At 37.8% G+C, this 23,683-nt stretch overlaps 1 protein-coding gene across 9 annotated transcripts in view; it reads right to left on the bottom strand.

The window, feature by feature from the left end:
• Window positions 1-23,683, bottom strand: part of kirrel3b (kirre like nephrin family adhesion molecule 3b) — a 227,340-nt gene that overhangs the window by 17,052 nt on the left and 186,605 nt on the right. For all 9 annotated transcript variants that reach the window (XM_051870448.1, XM_051870449.1, XM_051870452.1 and 6 more), the window contains exons 7-9: window positions 11,965-12,113; window positions 11,534-11,661; window positions 10,656-10,782 (exon numbers count right to left, since the gene is read on the bottom strand). In XM_051870448.1, coding sequence (XP_051726408.1) covers window positions 10,656-10,782; window positions 11,534-11,661; window positions 11,965-12,113 — 404 coding nt within the window. The remainder of the gene's footprint in view (window positions 1-10,655; window positions 10,783-11,533; window positions 11,662-11,964; window positions 12,114-23,683) is intronic.

Below are 23,683 nucleotides of genomic sequence, written 5' to 3'. Positions count from 1 at the left end.
GCCCGATGCAGTTATCATTTTCATGTCCAGCGAAATGCCCTCGCGCCCATCTGTTCGCCCATGGGCGTGCTGGTCTGAAAACGAGGTGTGTTCAGGTGCGTTGTTGGCGTGTTGCTATTTTGAGGCAACTGAAAACGACTGCGCAATTGACCAACAAAAACCTGGTCTAAAGTCAATGGAGCAGTATTTTTTATTTTATTTATTTATTTTATTTTTGTTATTTAAAGGGTGTGTTAGTAATATGCGCCTATAGGCGGGTGCACAACGTGCGTACACTCTCCTTGTTACACACACAGGGATGTGCAGCAGCACAAAAACATGCCAAATATTATAAAGATTACAATGTAAAAGATTATTATTGTGTACATAAAGATAAAAATGCCTCCATCTCATAATGGATAGTCATTACATGTATCAGAATGACCTATTTGCAGGAATGACGAATGAAATTGGCTAATTATTTGACCAATCGTGGCAGTACACACATGTATTTAAACTGACTCGTCAGGTTGAGGGTGTCTATATTCCGCCATGTAAATAGCAATCGGCCATGGTGCAAGCGCTCCTGGCTTTTAAAGGGATTGGGAGATGACACTCTGATTGGTTTATTGCACGTTACGGCCAAAGAGACGCTCATTATGAGACTATGTACAACATTTTGGAGCATGTGCCTGGTGCACCGAGCATTTTTTCCGTCTTTAAGCTAGCATAAGTGGATTCGGACATGCCCTAAGTGCACCTGTGCCATGCGGTTCAGACCATACGCTTAGATCATTAAAATAGGGCCCCAAGTGTGCCTCTGTCAAAATAGATGCATTAGCCCATGTTTTAGGTTAAATCAGTTTAAACAACATTTGTTAATTCTATTCCATCTAATGATTTATATTACATATATTTTCAAGAGACCTTTCTTCCGAGGAGGCAAGGGAGGCAGCGTCTCCTAAAAAAAAAAGAAAAAAAAAAAAAAAAAAAGAAAAAAACTGGATGAGAAAATAATTTATATTTATATTACAAAATTAAAACAACGCAAATATTTCAAAATGTGACATTAAAAAGTCACTTGTGTTTATAAAGTAACACTGTCCAACAGCAACACCAGCAGGTAAAGTAACAGTGGGACGCCGCATCTCTTGCCTCCCCTGATCCCATTGACTTATAACAGACCCCCTAAAGCATGTGGGAAGTTTGATGGGGGGTAAGAGAAAATCAATGGGGGTAAGTCATGTGAGAGTGCTATGATTGGATATGATCGGTTATGATTGGATATGACTGATTGTGCGATAAACCCCACCTCTTGATTTTGTGCGCGCTCTCAAAACGGCCTGAATGAAAACAATGATGCTGTTAATGGGAAGACTAATTAGAAAATAAGTAAACAACTCAGCCACTTAGATATCACCGCTTTATGTCACTTCAAAATCAAACTTGAAATGGCCTGAAAATGTGACTGTGGTTTTTTTTAGTGAGCAATCAGATTAATTAAAGGTACATCTTGGTGTCTGTGTCCGTGACCAGTGTGTACAAGCTTGAAAATAAGTTGACTACTAAAAAGAAAAGCTGAATATTAGTTCACAAATAATATATATTGTTTAAATTGTTACTGCCTTTAGTTATTTATTTTGGAATAATGTAAAAATGCGTAAAACACTAACTTGATTAAATTTATACTTGGTTTTAATAAATAGAACTTTGCATAGTGTAAAAATACAAAATATAATTGTATTTGGTCTATCTTTCTTATGCAATGTTTATTTAACAAGGAAAATTAAGTGCAACAGGGACATACATTTACATTGCTTTGCCTCCTCATTTTAAAACACCACCCCACGCCACTGATATTTTCCATATAACCTGTTCTTAAAGTAGAAGACTAAAGTAGAATAGATTTAGAGATATTAGAAATACCTGGGGAAATTCCCAAATATTGTTGGATACTTAGTTGTAGAATATGCAACAGACTATATCAATTTGGCATGTTTTACTGCGACTGTCAAGTATCACTCCAGACACTTGAACTGGCTCTTTAAAATGCTAAAAGTGCATTTAAAATTACTCTGAGTCTGGATGTTTGCCAAGTTATAACATTCTTCATTCACTAGAAAATGTACACAAACATCACTTTTAAAATTGATTTCCGTTTACCACCCACTTTCCATGTGCAGTAACATCACACCATCCGTTGCGTAGGTCAAGCAGTCTTGACATTTGTGAATCTGTTGCATTGTATAATGACCCTCATTTGTACAGTTGGATGGCAGCTGGTATGTGAATAAGATGCAGAGTTTCTGTGCAACGGTTAGTTTTGCCTTAGAGAAGCACGTACCAAGGCTGACATACACATTACCAGTTCCAAGATGGACAAATTCTGCTGGCCCACGCTTCGAGAGAGGTGTAAAACTTTAACCGAGGAGGCTAAAGACCTCATCTGTAGGATCTGCCAATCAAGTGTGCAATACTGAGGCCTTGCAGTGGCATGCTATAAATTTGGTATTAAAAGGAAAGAGCAGTATTGTATTCGGTTTGAATGGGTAGACTCTTAAAGGAGTCTCCTGTGGGCTGGTCTATTTAAGAGTTGTGTTAAGGGTGAGGCAGTGAGGGTCTGGTCTTCATTTTCAATCTTGAAAAGAACTGATTTATGGCAGGCCTCATGTCTCCCGAGGAGATAAGACTCAGCGTGCCAACTGCAAGTCTATTTCTATAGGCTGCAATCGGAAGAGTGCCAATGGCGGAAAAATGTTATTTTGAAGAGATAAGGGCCCCCAGAGCGTCTCTTCATGTTCAGTTTTAACCGTGGGGCCTTAAACTTTGAACTCTGGCTTATGCTACAGCTTACCCTCTTTCTCCAAAATTGCACAAAACAAGCAAGGCAGTGATGTAAAGGGTAAACTGTTTCTCTAGGATAGATTCGGAATAACTTCCCTGCTTAATGGATTACCAACCCCAACCCTGCCAAAAACTGCACTTACATACACACGCACACAAATTCAGACCAATCCACCAATCATGCATCTGCCAATCATCTGCGGCGGTGTCTCTCGACTGATTCGTAATTGCAGTTTATTAACTGGCTCTTATTAGAATAAATTAGCATCTAGATGAGCATGAGGCAGATGGAGTGCTGTAGTGAGGGGAATATCAGGCTGGTGGAGAGGAATGTTACACTTCACACCCCTTCATTAGAAACCAGAGCTGCAGTGATACCTCGCCGCTTGTAATGCACGCATGCTACGTGCATGCTTCCCTTCGACTACAAAATCATAATCCACACGATAGCATGTGATAAAGGCTAGAGTGTATGTGTAGTTGCAGGCGTAAGGTAAATACATTCAGATCATTCCCTGCTGGCAGAGGTAAGGCCAGCGCTTGGTGGCTCAGAAGAATCAGCCCATGGATCAGGCTGTAAATGAGGAATATAATTAGATAGCTTATCACTTATCCTCAGAATGCTGGGTTTAAGGAACTCTGTGGGGAGTGGGAAGGCTCGAGGCTGGGTGAGAGAGAGAGAAAGAGATACAGATAGAGAATGCATTGGATTGCAGGGAAAAGGTTTGCGACGGTAGGAGGCGTACAAGAGTCATAATGAACAGATCATCGTGGGGTGGTGTCGTGTAAAGTGGCGTCACCCCATAATCCTATCCCAAAATGATTTCCTCGGGTAAAACAGCTTTTTATGGGTAGGTGTTTCTAGGTGGCCTGCAGTTTAGTCTACTAACTTACCATTAGCATAGTTGGCCATTCTTACAGTATGTTGCAATTACATATTGTACATACACATACCCTAATTTGAACTGAAATAGATACGTTTAATTGGTTCCAGGGCTACAACTCAGGTAGTTGGAGTGACTTATTTTTTTCAGTAATCAACTTATAAAATTGTGTGTATGCTACAAATTTTTAAGTTCCTCTAACTCAACGTAGCTTGTTGGTTGAACGTAAATTCACTCATAGTTGTCATAACTCAAAAAAAAAAAAAAAAAAAACGATACGAACTGTTGAGCCACATTATTTTTTTAAAGGCCCGCCACTAATTTTTTACCAAGTCTGTACTAAGTACTAATGTACTAAGACAGTGATATTAAAAGACCTAATTCAGTATAAACCTTATCAATGCAAGCAGATGAACCCATGAACACAATGCCCAAAGTTTCAAGTAAATAGTTTCTTATTGAAAACCATTATAAAGAAAAGTACAATTTAGTGCATTGCGTTCGTACTCTGGGCTCATCTGTTTGCCTGTATATAGTATGCATCATCAGTTAGGTGTATACTGAATTTGATCTTTTAATATCACTGTTTTAGTACATTAAGCCACGTTAAACATTTTATAATGTCCTGCTATTTTTAGTGATTGAAATACTGCAGCAGGTGCAGTATATGAATCACAAGTGCACAAAAGATTGTTCACATATCTTTGTTTTTCTTCTTTTGAGAGGTGACCTAAATATTTGTGGCTTGAAACAGATGGAAAATTGACAGGCCTGTGCTGCAGTTCTGTGAATGTTTTGCCCTCCAGGTCTCTGTGCCAGTCACATGACTGAAAACTATGAATAAGACGACGCATTGCCTATAGCAATAAGTTGATTGGCTGTTTTAACTGAAAGGCGGGGCTTCCGTTCCTACAGTGCATTGTCCTATTCATTTGGTCTCTCTTCTCCATATTCAGAAGTTGTGAGCAACTTAATCTGATGCATATTTCTTTATTAAAGACCCGATGTTGTAAAAAGCGATACCATTGTGCAGCGTTTACTTCAGTAAAGTTGACCAAGTGGATCTCTGAGCTCATGCAAGTGAGTGGAGGCGGGGCTTATTAGCATGTTAATGAATCTGTGTATACTAAATGAAGCAAGGGTGTAGAGTTACATTCAAACTATTTTAAGGCATGAATATTTTTTTTTTTTTTTTTTTTTTCCACAGGAAAAAAATTAACATTTAAATATGTGATTTTGGTAATCAAATATGAGTTTTAAGGGATAAAATTATTGACTACAGGGGGACTTTAATCATTTAATCATTTACAATTCATGAAGGAAATTCAGCTCATGACAAAAAGACAAAAAGACAAAAAAAAGTTGGGTAACACTTTAGATTAGGGAACACATATTCCCCCGTTTTCACAGACAAGGCTTAAGCTAGTCCTAGACTAAAATGCATGTTTGAGCTGTTTTAACTGAAAGCACCTAGTACTGACATATCTTAAAATATGTCAGAGCCATTGTTTTGTGTCAAGATGCATACCAGTAATGTTTTTTTCTAAGGTATGTTTATAAAAGCTACTTAAATACCCTAATTGAACTAAGGCCTAATCCTGGCTTAGGCTAAGCTCTGTCTGTGAAACTGGGCCATTAACTATTAAGAAGTTGCTTATTAGCACTATTAGTTATTAGCTATTAGTTGCTTATAGTACTAGCATATTAGCTTTTTATTGGTATTTATAAAGCACATATTAATGCCTTATTCTGCATGACCATATTCTACATCCCTTAACTCTACCCCATACCTAAACATAACCACTACAGCAACTACCTTACTAACTATCAATAAGCAGTAATTAGGAGTTTATTGAGGGAAAACTCATAGTTAATAGTGAATATGCGTTCCCTAATCTAAAGTGTTAACAAAAGTTTACACCAATCCATAGTGCAATTAAGCTTCAGTCTGAAAATATGGTTTTAGCATACTTACATTATTAACCTTGCGCTAAGCACAACAAATTTCCCTCTGCACCACTGTCACCACTTATTTCATTTGCCAAATCATTAATGTGTGGTGATTTCTCTCTTCTCCTCTATATCTGCAAGTTGGCATGGAAGTGGAATACTAATTTTCTTGGGGTATGAATATCTGGAGAATAAAGGAAGATGAAAAAATATATAGAAGGTGGGACACTAAAATCAGCTTTCATTTTCTCCAAGTTTTCTTTTTTCTTTTAAGTGTGTAAACACACTTGTGCACACACACACACACACACACTTAGACAAGCATATTTTTCCCTGTGTTGGTCGACAAATGTGCACCAGTGCACTCATGCACACAAACCAAAAGCAGCAACCTTCCACAGAGACACATATGTCCCATTTCTAAGCCGAGTTAATGTACTTTTTTCCCGGAGACATAATGTACTCTCCCTCCCTGACATACATACATGAACGCTTTCATGCACAAATATGTTCCATTAACCCAATAATGAGTTCACATGCCATCGCAAATGACACATGTAAACAATGTGATTGAAAAACATAATCCCAGCAATTATTGTACTTTCAGATTGTAGCTATCCACGAGTGCTTGCTGAAAGAGTGCATGAACCAGTGTGCAGTAAGAGGTGATTCGCAGATTGTAGCATGTGAAAGGTTGAGCATGATTGTTTCGCCTCATTTCCGCTGCCATATATTTCCATTACAGCACTCCAAGAGGACCGAACCCAGTTCCATGAATAGCGCATGCTCCGTGTGTCCTCTTGCCTGCAGATCCAGCAATTAAATGCAGGACTTGGACTCCTCTATTTTTAAATGCCTTCCCTGAACTCTCAGAAGTGCCTAGAAACTACTTCCCCCTTATTCCTTTCAACCCCATTTTTGTTATAGCATAAAATGTTCCCCAAGGCACTTCACCTCCACTCCATTGTGCCTTCCTTCATCCCCATAGCAAAGCACTATTTTTCAACCGTCCATCTATTAAAGAGTTTTCACACTTTCACAGATTTCACAATTGGTGACATGATATGAGCGAGTCAGTGGAGCTTGTGTGATCTGTCTCTGGAGTGTGGTCAAGACGGAGGAAAGTTAAAAGATTAGTTCGCTTCTGAATGAGAATTTCCTGATAAATTACTCACCCCCATGTCATCCAAGATGTTTATGTCTTTCTTTTTTCAGTTGAAAAGAAATTAAGGAAAACATTCCAAGATTTTTCTCCATATAGTGGACTTCAGTGCGGTTCAACGGGTTGAAGGTCCAAATGTCAGTTTCAGTGCAGCTTCAAAATATATAAAAACATTTGTATACTTTTGAACCACAAATGCTCGTCTTGGACTGCTCTACGATCCAACTTCAAAATCGTCCGTATTGTTGTTTTACCTTTTTTTTTTTTTTTTTGTGGATCACAGAGCTAGTGCAAGACGAGCATTTGTGGTTAAAAAGTATATATATTTTAATTTTTTTTAGAAAATGACTGATCGTTTAGCTAGATAAGACCCTTATTCCTTGTCTGGGATCGTGTAGAGCCCTTTGAAGCTGCACTGAAACTGACATTTGGACCTTTTACCCAGTGAACCCACCATTGAAGTCCACTATATGGAGAAAAATCCTGGAATGTTTTCCTCAAAAACCTTAATTTCTTTTCGACTGAAGAAAGAAAGACATGAACATCTTGGATCACATGGGGGTGAGTAAATTATCAGGAAATTTTCATTCAGAAGTGAACTAATCCTTTAAAGCTATTGTGAGTGATCTCACTGTGATATATGATTTGTATCTGTTCACATACAGCAATATAATTACATGGACAACTGTGACGGATATTGTCGCATGAGTGAGTTGATTGTTGCACTGATACTGCAGCAGTTTATAAACATTTCCCCTGCATGATGTTAACTTTTAGCAGCAAGAAAACAGATGTCTTGTCAAAATATAACAATGTCTAATGTCTTATTCCTACTTGCAATATGTCAAGTACACTACACTACTACGCTACTATATTATATATATATATATATATATATATATATATATATATATATATATATATATATATATATATATATATATATATATATATATATATATATATATATATATATATATATATATATATATTTGAACGCATGCAACAAAACAAACAAATTGAATCCGCAAGCCAAACATCACAAATAAACGAACAGAAGGACACATTCAGATATTAAATCCCATTAAGGCTCAAAATACACATGGAGAAATGAGAACCCTATCTGAGGATCTAGGGAACAAAAAGCAGAAAGCAATGTGTATCCATTAGCGTGTTTTCGGCAAACGGTGTCCCCTGCTAGCTATTTGATTATAATTAAATTACATCGGCCCTGATAGAATGCTGGAACTCTCTTGTCTATATTCTGAGTCTCAGTAGGAGCTCTGGGTTCCAGTGTCAGGCAACTGGGAGGAAACCGATATTGATAAATTCCAAACATACATTTAATTGTTAGCATAAATTAGTTTTTATCTGACTCAGTGAGGATCAAGCTAACATAGGTGAATTATTTCTTTTGAGCTCAAGTTCCCCTCTTCATTCTTCTCACTTGATTTCTCTCTTTCATTTTTCCCTTACTGATCAAGCCTTTGAAACACAAAGCTCTGGTCATCAGTCATTCTTCACGTCAATGCTTTTGAATTTCAGTCACTCGTCAGGAGCACACGTTGATGAGGAAGATGTGAAATGATCGGCTTCATCTCCCAAATGCACCGTAACTTGAAACAATCAGCTTCGTGCTACAAGAGAGCCTGCGCCACATGTTGCCACATCAAAGGCTATGCTAGGTGCTCGAATCTAACATGCAGCACTCTTGTGTTCACTTCCAGAAATGAGTTAGAACACAGCTTGCAGTCCTCTTGTGGCTTTTAGAGTGAAAGGGCTCACTTATTGAAAAGTATCAAAAGAGTCTTGCTTTTTGATAGCTAGAAGACCGATCCAGGTCAAGAGGTGTAAAATGATACAAAATAGTAATAAATAAGGTAAATGGGTAATCAATAAAATAGAGGAATAAATCTTATATATTCCATATGCACTGTATCAACAAACAAATTAAAGGCACAATATGTAATTTTCACCACTAGAGGTCACTTATTCAAAACAAAGGCGTAGCTTAATGACGCCGTGAATGAGCGTGTGAATCATGGGCGTTGTCGTCTTCATATCCACAGCCGATGGAAAGGAATCCAATGGACTCGGGCAGAAACCATGTTCATGGATGAGCTAATGTATTAAAGTTTTACTAACGTTATGGTGGTATAAAGCAGGATGGGTCGAGAGCTGTGGGAGCGGGACGAGGCCGTTGAAATGAATGCTAATGATAGACACCTGCAATGCACACCGATCTCGAGTCCAGCAGAGCTTTTATTATGCTTATGCTGCAGTCGGCCGCTTCTGCTCTTTTCGTTGTGTATGTGGGGTAACAGCGCTGTTTTACATGGTTAACACAATCATACTAAATTCATTTGAGTGTGTTGAAAGTTATATTATAATGTTACTCTGTGCGTTCGCTTAGTGGCTGGTATAAGAGACTTGTTGCACATTGCAGTAAACTAGATCAATATTAGTAAAACTGGAAATCGAAGGTAGCGTGGATATGATATCATTGACGGGCGACGCAATGACATGTTCTGTGTATTGGTTAAAATTGCTGATTTACAAACAAAATATATAACATATATTGGATATTTAAAAAAAAAAAAAAAAATCATACATATTGTGCTTTTAACGTATTCCCCATTTGCTTAATTTCGCTTCTGTAATGTGATGGATTTTTGTGAGAAAAAAAAAATATCACAACTTGATTTTATTCACTGAGAGCTGATCTGATTGTAAAAAGTAAGATTACATACTAAAATAATGCCAGACTAGGGGTGTGAATCTTCAGGTCATACATTTAAAGGTTAAACACTAAGGTTAAGGTTTTCTATGTATATACCTCTTGTTTTTAGACACTATAGTCACCCAAAAAAATATTACAGATGGCAAAAGAGTGGCAGAGCCTTGGGCAACTTTAGTTGCCTGTGGGCTTAAAGGTGTTATTGCTGAAAAACATGATGATGCAGTGTTGGATCTTTTCATAAACCTCCTGAAATCTTTCTAGTACCAGAAAGGAACAAACAACATGACTGCATTTATTCAGGATTCCAGGCAATCCTGAACTCTCTAGGAGTTAAGAATGAATGCAAAGCATAGGTACCCTTTACTGTCCCTATAAAGAACAGAATGCACTTGATGAAAGTGGATGTCATCTGTAATTTCTGTAATTCCCGCGTTCTCCGTAGGCCTAGAATGAATGTCTGACTTTGCATATTAATACTATCAGTCATAACAGTTCTTTATTGATTTTCTTTCATTTCACAGCACCAAACTGCATTAGTGAATCTAAACTTGCAGAGGAATCCTTCAATGCAAACACAATTGTCACTTTGGCTGAACTTCTCTTATTTTCAACTCACGTCAAAGCTGTAGCCCATGGCAAATAGCTTCGGAGAGAAAGGAGCTTTTAAAAGACGTGTTGGATTTTGCGAATGAAAGCTGTTGTGCGGCTAATGCATGCCGCCTGAATATCAAGCGGCCGTAATGAAGTCATTTATCTGAGAGTAGCCAGTCTCCCGCTATTCTCCTGTGTTCATTAGCCTGTCACAGCCTAAGAAACAGCTCCTCATGCAATTCTTACTGAATATAATCAGCATTAGCCTAGAGAAACAGCAGACCGAAGAGTAAACATCAAACTTCTGTCTGAAAGGACAACACGAATGCCAAAATAGGTCTAATTCATATAGCTGTCACCTGGATTTCCAATTGCTTGCACCTTTTTTATTTGCATATGTTTCAAACGGCGAGGTTTGCAACCGTCAAACATAAAGTGGCAGCCCTTTTACCCGCTAGTCAAACTCTCATTAGCCATGCACCTTTTAGAAAAGCGTTAAACATACCATTTACGGTGAGAGAGACTTCCTTCTCAGCCGCTCCAACGCGAGGCACCACCGCACGGCACACATACTTCCCAGCATCCTCTTGCCTGACGGATTTCAGTGTCAGGATGTTCTCATTGCTTAGCACCTGTAGTCAAAGGTCAAAGATCAAAACATTAGAAAGGAGCGCAAAGGGAGCTGGCCAGAGTCAAAACAAATCAGGACGGATGGGCAGCTAAGCTTGGAAGCTAAGAAGGGCCTTCTTCTCAATTATTAAAATCCAATTTGGGTCAGATGAGGAGGACCATGTGAACATGGGAGATGGTAGGTGACAGTCAACCGAGAGAGAAATAAGACCGGTCGGTTTCAGTGGGGCAGAATTTCTCCAATGTCTGTGCCAGCATATGGATGTACCCCAAACCAAGGCACTATCCGTCTGCGAGTAATAGGATTGCAGGGAATCTTTAAAACCCTGATGTTTGCCATCATGGTACAGCTCTGAGTGTAAACACTATGTACCATCATGTCCTTGAAATAAGAATGTCTTTTTAAAGAAAAAAAAAAAAAAAAAAAAATACAATGTTTTTTTTCGATTCTGTTCCTGAGCTGTTCAGGAATAAAAGGCAATGTATTAGCAGATCAAAGGCTTTATATGAAGAATATAATATTGAAGTTTAAAATGAATGGATGAAAAGCCAAAAAATCAAATAAATGTGATTTTTTACATGTCTGATTGATCTCTTCTTCTTTACAAAGACAGAATGTTGTTTGAACATCAATGTACTATTAATGTAGCTAGAATGAACAATGGGATGGTTGGTGTAAGAGAACTGTGTGTTTACTTCAAAGATTAAACTTCGAGCTAACTTGGGTTTAAAGAGCAATATCTAGGATCTTACCACTCCAGAGCCCCTTTTCATCCATACAATAGTTAAAGATGGGTTTCCTGTCCAGGCACAGTTAAACACAGCATCTGATCCTAGGTCAACCTGTAAAGACTGGGGCTCTGCTGCCATCCGAGGTCCAACTGGAGAAAAACAGATCAGGTTATAAAAGCTTGTTTTAGAAAGCTGAGAATAAGTCTCTCATAAGTTGTCTCCTGATATTTGTGGAGATACCTTCAAAAATTATTAACCAGAGGTGTCCAATCCTTCTCAAGGTGGGTCATATTCCTGGTCCAACTTTAATTTAACACACCTGAACCAGCTAATCAAGGTGTTTAGGATTATCAGATGTGTGCAGGTATGTTGGAGCAGTAGTAGCTCTATGGGAACATGGTCCTCCAGGATGGTTTGGACACCTCTGTTATGAACAAACAGAAAGAACTCACAGTAGACATCCACGTTCCGACTGATGTTGGTGCTCCCAAGTGGGTTGGTGACCTCACAGGAAACTGGCTCTGTGAAGAACGAGTGGTCCACTACAACCTCATAAGTATCTCCAGACACTTCCTTTATCACGCTTCCTCCTTTTGCCCACCTACAAACAGCAGAAAGAGATGATATAGTGTTTTGAAGCCCACTCTGAGCATGAAGTACCAAAGTAGTACTAAACAAAAGTTAGTGACAAACCAAACAAAAGCCAGTGAACTTGATGGTTTTATATATTTCATTTAGCATTGAAAGACAAAACATGTTGCAGGATGTCATTGTTCTGTACACTCTAAAAAAAAGTGCAACAAATATACAAGTACCTTAAGGATACACATTGCTACTCCGATGTACCAATATATGCACCTTTTAGAGGTATACAAGGTACAAAGTTTTTACAAGCTGTTGTACCTCTAAAGCCTAGGACACACCAAGCCGACGTCAAAGAACTTGCAGCGACAAAAGCCAAAAATCAGCGCTTGAACACACCAAAAGGACTAAAGGCGATTGTCAACTAGCATGTGCGTTCTGCACCTGTAAATATCTGTCTATATCAGCAGGTATCAATAGTCTATTTTTTGTTATTCAAAAAGGTTAACCGAAACTAGGACTGCAGATATACAAACAGTAAACAAAGCAGCTCTTGCTTATATCAATCACGCTTATCGATTACTTAATTCCAGCTGGGTACCATGACCTAAAATTATAACAGCCTTCTGTGTATACCTCCTTGACTTCTTTGCTCGCTTTCATCACTTTCGCTTTTATTCTCGTGCACTGACTTGTTCGCTAAGCTGAACAGCCACTCTCACTGACGGCCGTCTGGGTTTTTTAGGCCGAATCAGCATGTTGAATTGCCGTCGGGCCGTCAGTGAGTGTGTCTGTTCAGCTTAGTGAACGAGTGTGGTGGAGTGGAGGAGTGGAGCTAAACTCTAAACAGGAGCAGGATTGGACACCCCTAAATAAGGATGTTGTTCAAGGAACACTTACCAGTTACTTCCTTGAACAACATCCTTATTTAGGGGTGTCCAATCCTGCTCCTGTTTAGAGTTTAGCTCCACTCCTTAAACACACATGAAACAGCTAATTAAGGTCTTCAGGATTACTGGAAACTTCCAGTGTTGGGGCAGGTTATAGCTAAACTCTACAGGAAAGTGGCCCTCTAGAAGCAGGATTGAACACACCTCTCCTAGTTGGTCATGGAACAAACCTTCTGTCAACTAGTCAGATTTAAGGGTTACGTTTAGAGCTGGGATTGGTGCAACATTCTTATCAATCTATCATTTCCTTTCTAATTTTATAGGTAGTTAAGGGTTATGAACCAGGTTAGGGCTATGTTTTATCAGAATGTTGTACCAGGTCCAGCCAAAGATGTCTATCTTTGAATATGTCCTACTTTGAGAAAAAAAAAAAAAAAAAAAACACTTTCACTGATTCAAGTTATTACATCAAACTTCAGTCTTAAATTCCCCTACAGTTCATTTATAAATTCAAAGCCTTGCTATCGGTCTGAGATCTAGTTTTCACCTCGAGCGGGCCACAGTGGTACTCTCTAAGATAATTTGATACGTATCCTTTAGCTCATTTGTAAGAGTGGTATCAGATCCACAAGTCGAGAACACATTAACCCTTTTTAAGCCTAACTTTTTTTCTTTAATAGAACAGAAAGCCATCATTATGAGTCCCTGCCAGGTGTACGCTATCACAAGAAAGTGGAACCCAATTTAGAGGTTACCATGGCAATAACAGGAAGACCAGGGGCACGTTCAAGCTCAAACCGGTGCGCAACGTTTTGCTATGGTTTCCGGGTTGAACAATATGTTTCCTGGAAACGGTGTGCACCGGGTTTAAGATACGTTTTCTCTTGTTTGGTGGGTGTGTCAAAAATGTCAGCCCAATCAGCATCAACATGCATGTAAACCACGCAGTATTAAAGAAACAGCTCGTAAATGTAATTAACATCAAAATAAATTGACAAGAGCAAGTATATTGTTTGCACATGTTTATTTACATTAATGGCAAAATAACTTAAATAATAAGAGCACAAGTATAGATCTGGAACTTCTTTAAGTCTGTCTAAATATCATTTAATAATTGCAACAGAGATTGTATTATTATAGGGAGATAGGAGGGTCTGTATCTCTTACCATTGGTGAAAGCGTAACGGCTAACTTAATCACATGCAGCACCTCTCAGTCTATGGTGTAATGGCAGTGACATCAGTCACAACATTCCCTAGTCTGCCTTCTCTTAAAAAAATACATTTTTATCAAGCTAAAATCTACATATAGTTCCCAACGAAAGTATTGTTTAGTGTAAAACATGCTGAAGATTAGCAAACAGGCTGTAGATTAATTAAATTATTAGCTATTTCCCCACAAAAGCTGTTTAATCAGCATAGTGAAGCCTTAGCATTAGTCGTTATGCTTTTTTTGGCTAAAGGTTGCAGGCTTGCCTTCCAGTGGCTTTGATTGCAATGTCTTCTGGTCCATATCCTTTCCTTAGGAAGGTGTGCTAGACACTGATTAATGTAACATAAAAATACTATACTTATATATTTTGCTATTGTATTGTGAAGTGATACTTTCATAAACATAAAGGCAAATGCTGGATCACAATAATTAGGAACCACAGTTTCCACAAATCCCTTCACTTTATTGGGATGTTCTCTTTTATTCTGGACGGCAAGGGCAGTGACTGTAACATCAAGCGTATTTTGCACTATTAAACACGTATTTATACCGACTTCATCAGGCTCCGAAAATTCTTCAAAAAGAACACAAAGAATGGCCTACTCAGCTGCCATAGTTGCATCTCTTGCGTCATCAGAACGGGGTGTTCAACGCACCACCGTTTCCGTTTAAAAAACGTTTTGCAACGTTTTGTCTGGGCTGAACGCAGCCCTGGTGTCTAATCCAGTTGCTTCTATTATCATCATCAATGAGACATGATAGCTGTCTGTCTGTAGGTGGTTAGAGACCGACAGAAAGAAAGACAACCACCTTCTGTGGGAGCCGATGTCTCCAAGGCTGTTTTGTTTGAGGAAATTACAACACTGTTATATGACAAATCATTGAAGTGAGATTTCTCTTGCCTCAGCATGTTTTTTGCCTGGATATCAAGTTAACAACACTGAATGGAAACAGACTGGCAAAAAAACAAATCCTGAATTGACTAACAGACACAAGCCCCTCTCCACACGACACAAACCCCATATACTGTACCAATGACACCAGATGTTAATAAATTGTCAGCACTCTGAGGAACTATATGTTTATGTAAGAGGAATGCATCTTCCGGCAGGAGTTTCTCCCAAACTGACAATGTAATGCATCTCTATGTCTCTTGCTTGGTCTAGTTTGCGGTTCCCTGTTGGCAACTATGATGGGACACATTTGTACAAGCCAAAGCCAATGGAGAATGGGTGTCACAGCCTGACACTAGGTTCAATATTTCAATAAACTATTATATTCAATGCCAGTTAACTCCTCGCTGTCGAGAAGCATCGCTTTACCAAGCCAGTTTTACATCTCAGTACACTCAAAGCAGCCGGCACTGTTAGAACGGTGCCAAAACTTCACTATTCACCTGCTCTGTGGGAGTGAGTGCACAATTCATTACCTCTGCAACTAACTCATACCATCTGTGGGCCCCGATAGAGTGTCATTTAAATGATAACAGTCTCCCTCTTGACTAAATTAAAATAAGGAGGGAGAGCAGTTGTAATTGGCCTAGCTAGTGTGCTTGAGAAGCACTGTTTCATGTTGTTAACATAAGCAGCTTAGAACACAGTCTGTTAAATCTGCACAGGCACACCTGTGCTTCCAAAAATATTCAAATCAGGGCAGACGGCTGTGCACGTCGCCTCCATCCTCGACAAAATTGCTCTAGGCGAAGTGAATATGCACCACTGTGAAACTTTATATTTATGGGCAATTACAGAAGCAGTCACCTGCTATATGTCTAAAAGAGTTTTTCTTTCTAGCAGTAACATATAAATTACACAAGGAGCTTTTGAAGCAGCTGCTTTGTAATTAGATGAGAAGATTGACTATGCCATCATTTCATTCAGCTTTAAATAGCCTGTTTATTAGAAAAGCCTAGGAGGATGATTATCATGTTCTTTTAAGTAACTAGCTTATATCTGTGCGTTAGCTACGCGCGTCTTTCATTATAAACTTGTATTCATACAGTTCTCTTTCTGTTATGATCAATCACGGCTGTGGTCCCTTATGACAAGCAGCACATTTTTCCTATTAATTTAAATCCCATTTCCTCGAGTCAATATAGGGGAAAGCAACTATTATGACAGACAATATTTATGGAGCGCCGCCCATGCAAGCCTTTTAAATCTTCCTCAGGCTTTACCAGAACATTGCCGCTGTAATGCTAACAGTTTCAAGTTTGTGTGCTATAAGTGTACTTCTTTTTCACAAAGGGGAGTATGGATCTGTTCACTCATGTTTTTGTAAAAATATCTATAGACCTGACTTCTAAATTCTCTTTTTGTAATGTCTATTCATTGATATGTACCAAGCGATTCAAAGACATTGCATTATTGTGGAGAGCTTTCACAATAATGCATTGTCTGTGAATCACATGGAACCTGTTTACTGAAAAAAATAATATGTGCGATTAATTGTTATTAATTAGATTTACTCAGCGACAAATTGCTTATTTAATTAAATCTTTTTTTCTTTTTTTTTTCAACTGACAGCTCTACCAATAATTCAAACTAGTATTCCGACAGCACAAAACTATGGCAATACAGAGCAAAGCAGGACTGCATGTTGGTTTTAAGCCTGTGGGGTGGCAGACTGGGAGGTTTGGCCGGCAGGAAAGACCCAAATGGCGGGTTAGCTTTGCCAGAGCTGAAGGATTCAGCGCTGCACATTGAAAGAGCCAAAACATCCGTGAGCACAGTGGCTCCACTGGGCTTCAGCCAGGGTCTTCTAACAGAACAAACATGACCTCCCAGTGGAAACCCAACAAAGTGTCTGTGTGAACTTTTGTCTAACTCTAAGACTCCTTTATTATTCTGGAGTAGAAGAGTACAGCATCAGGAGGAATTGAATGTTTGGCAGTCTTATAAGGTAATGCTCAGGTGAACTTTGGGTCCAAACAGTTTTTTGCTCACATTTTTTTTTTTTTTTTCCAATAAAAAAATAACAGCAACAGCAAAACAATGCTTGTGTTTGTAGGATCTTTATTTTACAGTCCTGTTTCGCGTGTACATACAATATACTTATTGTAGTACTTTCAATAACTGGGTAATAACTAAGTAGTAATAACTAAGTATAACTAGTCCTGAACCTATACCCCTAAACCTAATCTTAACCCATGTAGTTACCTTATATTATTCAGTACTTTCTTGGTAAGTACACTGTAAGTACATTAAACATGCACATACTGTAAAATAAAGTGCAACCAGATCTTTTTTGATTGTTTGGAGAGGTGTACCCTTGGGGAAAAAGAAGTACACTTATTATGGAAATAATATACTCTAAAAGAATATACTTAAGTGTGCACTGAATGTAATGTTTTCAGACACTTAATTTTATTTTGGACACTTTTTTTCATTTATTTACAATTCAATGAAAATGTATTATAGTTTAAATTTATATTAAATGCAATTAGCTATATGTAATTTCATAATTACTTCTATTGTCTGTGAAAAATTCAGAATATACTGACAAGGATTTATGGTAAACTAACATATGCTTTAATGTCATTTCTATTGACAGTTGTATGTCATGTATATTATATTTATATATATATATATATACAGCCACACCAAAAATTATTCAGATATTTTTGATATATTTTTACTAGTTGGTGCAGGACACTATAGTTAATTTATGTAAGTGAAGATAGCAAAATAAAGTAAACTGTGACATATTATACCCAAAAATTATTCATACAGTGGACTACCAGTAAAATTGATAAAAACTGGAACCAAAAATTATTCAGACACTTTGACCTGACCATGTTTTGCTTAAGTGTTATCTGACATAATTAAGATTAATGTTTTCTGACACAGTTTAACTCTGAGATCTTGTCATATTTTATTACTATTTTTTTTTTTTAAACTATAGTGAATAAACTGTATTAATGAATGAAATGTTCAAGGTGTTTGAATATATTTTGGTTTGACTGTATGTATGTATAGAACAATCAGAACAACTGTGTGTAGTAAACAGCAACACAGATTGGATTTGATAGATCTAATGCTTCAGTTTTCGTACTGGGGCAGATGATGTTTCAATATTTATCTGTGGGACAGGTGCTGGAGATGATGAGGTTGTCTTCTCCATCCTTCTCTCCCAGTCTGGGATGATGCCACACACACTTTCTAGGTTACAATAAAGCTGCTGTTCTCTCCATTATGATACCATCACGACATGGACTCATATTGGCCAATCTAGCAGCCAGCAGGACAGATGCCCGGAGTTTAATTTTCTGTTTTGAGATATCGGCTGCATCTGTTGCTGTTGGTTAGTTTTCCATGTGCTGTTCCCTGGTTGATGAATCATGTCTGGCTGCTTCTGAGAATCGCTGGGGTGCGCGGCCATGGAAAACAAACAACGGAACCGCCCGTATCTGTGTGTGCACATCAAACGCTTGATAAGCAAAGCAAGCAGCCCACCATGAAAACCTCTTCATCAGCTATGTCAAAGACATCACTGCAGAGACACACAACATGGCTTAACTATCCTCAAAACAGACAACTAACAAGCACAATGCATGAAACATAATTGCTATTGTGATAATTGGGGAGTAAATCTGTTTGTTTGTTAGATGAATCAAAGGACATGTTTACTCTTTTCTATCTCTCTCTTTTTTTTTTTTTAACTTGTCAAACACATTGCCAGGGATAGTTGTGGAAGCTTGTTTCCGCCACTAAATAAAAAAATAAAAAAAGTAATTGCAACTTTTTATCTCACAATTCTGACTTTATAACTTGCAATTCTGGCTTTTATTCTCAGAATTGTGAGATATAAACACAATTGCGAGTAACATGCAATTGCGAGTTATAAAGTCAGAATTGTGAGATATAAACTCGCAATTCTGAGAATTTTTTTCTTTTTTTTCTCACAATTGGACATTATAACGCAATTGCGAGATTATATCTCACAATTCTGACTTTATAACACACAATTCAGACTTTATATCACATAATTATATCTTTATATCACAATTCGGACTTTATATCTCACAATTCTTGTCACAAGACTTTATATCATGCAATTCTGAGTTTTAACTCGCAATTCTGACTATAAATTGTGAGTTTATATCTTGCAATTCTGTCGGAAAAAAAAGTCAGAATTGTGATATAAAAAGTCACAGTTACCTTTTTTATTTTTTATTTCATGGCAGAAACAAGCTTCCATAGATAGTAAAAGACAAATGAAATGGCAAATGAAAATCTAAAATAAATAGATAGATAGATAGATAGATAGATAGATAGATAGATATAATATTATTAAATATTAAAAAATATTGCATGGTTTCAATATAAAGCACCATGTTCAAGGAGCAGATTACTCTCTTTACACAGATATAAAACAGTCACTGTCAAGAAAATTCATGTTCTCTCTTAAGACACTATTTTGGGGCCAAATGAAGTCCACATCTTTCCTGACTCCCATATCATAAAATGAACCCGAGTGGTAATGATCCATCTCATTGCACATGACTCTGGGTACTTACCACTCCTCACCACACCACATTATGTCGACACCACAATAATAGCATTTCTACTTCTTTAGTCCCTCAATCAATGGCCAACAAAATTACCCCACGTTAATGTCAGGGACATTTCAATGCAGCATGGTACATGAATCCTAGTTGGAAGGCTATCATTAATTCTAACGCTCTCTGGCTCTGATATTTTTATTGCTCTCCCACAGCGAAAGTCATCAAAGCGAGCGTCAATCAAGACATTCATTAAATTCACAAGTGAGATGCCACTAAATTCCTTCAGATCAATGTCTGTCAGAACTTGCTACGGGGCCCATAGACATGGAAGTGAGAAAGAGGAACTCAGTGCACTGTCCTGAGACGGATAGCATTTAGGAATTCATATTATTAGAAAGAATATTTCACAAATTCTGATTGCTAATAGTCTAATGTGGTGAATTCATGGGCTGTTAATGTGTTATGCTCATGATGGAGTGCTATCAGAACAGACCCTGGAGTGAAAGAAAACACTGACGCTCCGACTGCTTCCTTCAGGCAAAATCACGCAACTTCATTCCTCGCTCTGCACAGCTCACATTCTCTAAATATTTGCAAATATTGCAATAATGAGGAATATTTTCACGCACTATCAGTGCTGTTTCAGCACACGATTCACTTAATTAATTGTGCAAATTCTGCAAAATCTATTTATCTTTAAAAACAACGTGACAAATGCAATTTGCACAATGCAGCTTCCTAGCTTGCAGGCCAGATCTGAATGCTAGGCTATGGAAAAGGGCAGAAGACTACCGCAAAACTGCCATAGTTTACTGAGACTGTACAGCTTCACTCCACGACTGCGACCCAGACACATACAATTGATCTTTACAATGCTGAAACAGTGCTTGACTCTCCAAACATCTGCATATTTATCTGTATATTTACTCTTCACCATTATATCATGACCTAATATATTATGATTTGCACTGTAAAAAAAAAAATATATATATATTTTTGTAAAGTTGTAAAGAAGATTATTGAAGTACATATCACAAGAAAACACTATTTCAGCTTTTCTACTTTAAAATTTCAATGCGTTACTCGTTACTATTACTAGCAATTTGTTGGTAAAAATTGTTTCTACACCAGTTTTCAATGTACTTGTGTTATCGTACTACAGAGCCTGGGAAGAAACCCGTACGAGAAAAAAAAAAAAAAAGACCGGAAAATCCATGGCCACAGTTTTGCAATTCATCCCCTCAGTTTAATCACAAACAAATCACACCCACAGATTAATAAACCATACTCACGAATTTCCAATCTGTGCCCTCATATTTGTAAACCATACCTTCCCACAAATTCATAATCCCTGCACACGCTTTTTGTGTACCGACACAAGAACAGAACAAGCTCCCAGTTCTGTTATAAAATCTTTTGATATAATGTTTAATACACCATACACATTTTGCGAAGTTGTAAATAAAACAAAGATTATAGTATGTTTTACATAAAATACTATTTCAATCTTTCTGCGGTCCCTAAGGGCTGCCAAAACGTTTGAAGTGGCCAGAGCCACTTTTACTAAAATGGCTATAACTCGTGAACGAAATAAGATATTTTCACCAAACTCAGCACACCTATGTAAGAGCTTATTCTGTGGTCACGTGAAAAAGGATGTGGCGACTGGCCACTTGGTGGCACTATAACAGGGGGAAAAAAATGGCTATAACTACTTTACCATTAGTCCAATCAACTTAAAAATTGCTATGCAGTGTATTCATCTGAGGTGCCATGACTGTCTATGAGGACATTGACGTATCTCAAAAAACATGTCCGCCATCAGCCAATGAAGTTTGAGCAGATATCAGACAAGGTTAACGGAGGCCAGTCGGAACGAAACTCGCTGGGACGTGTTTGACTCACAGCCCTAGAGGCCTGTGAGAAATTTGAAAGAAATCAGCCACCAGGGGGCGCCTTCACGTTTTTCATGTGCGTAAAGGATCGTGTATCATGTGATTTTTCAAACACGGCCACAACATTCGTACCACATGGTAGAACTCCTCATTCTGAGCAACTTTGCCTCTAGGACCGCCGCTGTCCATCGAATCATTCGTTAATTATTATATCAAAAACCAACTTTGGCGAACGAGTCCTAAGTTTTTGGCTCAACCTCGATAACTGTTAAAAAGTAATAGTAATTGCAGCTATATATATTTTTCAAAGTTGTCAATAAAACAAAGATTATTGGAGTGTGTTTTACATTAAAATAATATTTCAGTGTTTCTACCTATGAATTTCACTTTTAATTCAATGTGTTACTTGCTGTTCCTTTGTAATTGTTTGTAAAATTTACTAGGAATGACATTCTACTAACTATAAGTAACTTGTCAACTAACTCTCATTAGACTATTAGTTTACTGTTAGGTTAGGGTACGGGTTAGTAGAATGAGCTGACATGTAGTTGCAAAGTTACTTATAGTCAGTAGAATGTCTGTTGAGGAGCATCAATAAAATGTTAGCAGATATTAAGCTACTAATGATCTAATGAGAGTTAGTTGACATGTAGTTGCAAAGTAGAATGTCTAAAGTGGACTATCAAAGTGTTAACATCAATTTTTTTTTTTCAAAGTGTACCAGATTGGCCAATGGAACATCCTAACAATGTTTGCTAAAAAGTTAACATTGTGAAAATATGTATTTACTGCATAGAAGAAGAAAAAAATGACACTATCACAACCTACTGAAGAAAAATAAATAAATAAAATGGCTAAATAAAATAAAGTGCTGTGCCTGGCGGGGTTTTCACAGCTCCGCAGTCCCTCTCCTTCGCTCTGTCCCTCATCTGCTAGCTATCTTTTGTTTCCTCAAGCTGAATTCAGGATGAATATTACTCCTACAGATATTGTACGACAACATCCAATGCCACAGACCTCACAGGAATAAAGAACAAAGAAATCTAACAGATAAGAAAAAATACAAAATGTCCATGGACAATTGCATAACTAGAATAGTAACACACTGACTACTAAAGCTACAATGTATAGGTTTTGAAAAAGTATTTGAAACATGTAAACAGCAATAAAGCCTATACTAAATGAAATACACTACAGCTTAAGCTCATGTTATTGGTCCTGTCTTTTATAATTAAGACTCTGGCAGTTATGTGTGCTAATGCGTACCCATGAAGAGACAATAACATGCATGTACAACAGTGTAGGTGGAAATAACAAGGTAACTTGACATGCTGAAGTCAATGCAGTCTGTAAATATTTCTGGCCTGAATTGTTACACTCTGCCATACTATTATGACATTATTTCTGTGTAAATCTGTAAGTTATGCCATTGCTATTCTGAGCAGAAGCTAGTCATCTCACTGATTCTCAGGTGTGAAAAACAAAACGGCCAATGTGTCTTAATTCTGCCAAGGCTCTCCTCCGGCCTGATGGGTAATCAAACACAGGCATGTCTGATTCCAGCATCTTTCATTTAAAAAAAAAGAAAAGAAAAGAAGAAGCTAGAAACAACTCGATTTGCCCACCTACAACTGTATCATACATCCGTCCCATTCCTCAGTACATCTAGTTTCACCGCTGTTCAATTCCCTTCACTATTGATTTTACTGCTCTTATTTTTCACCTAGTTTTAAAACCCACACAGAAAAGCATGTTCTAACAAATCGTCTCGCTATTGGCCCTCCGCAAGGCCGAGGCTACATCTCACGGAAATAAATAACTTGTATTTCAACCTCATTCTCATCTGTTTGGAGAGGACAGGAAACATTATTCTTGGATATTGGATCAGTGTGTCAGATAGACGCATCCCTGCTTTGATTTGAATGCCCGATGTGGAGCCCCGATCCTCGTCTTGGCTTAGACATAGCAAACCGATGCCAGCCAGGATAGTGGATTTCAGCTTTGAGACGGCTCTAAAAATATTTGCAACTAAATGCCAGAGCATTTCTGCAACACAGTGATGTGCCAGTCAGAAGATTAATGTGAA

The sequence above is a fragment of the Ctenopharyngodon idella genome, chromosome 18, assembly GCF_019924925.1.
Source record: "Ctenopharyngodon idella isolate HZGC_01 chromosome 18, HZGC01, whole genome shotgun sequence".
Lineage (NCBI taxonomy): Eukaryota > Metazoa > Chordata > Actinopteri > Cypriniformes > Xenocyprididae > Ctenopharyngodon > Ctenopharyngodon idella.
Note: the sequence above shows the minus strand (reverse complement) of the source record. Positions and strands in the feature narration are given on the sequence as shown.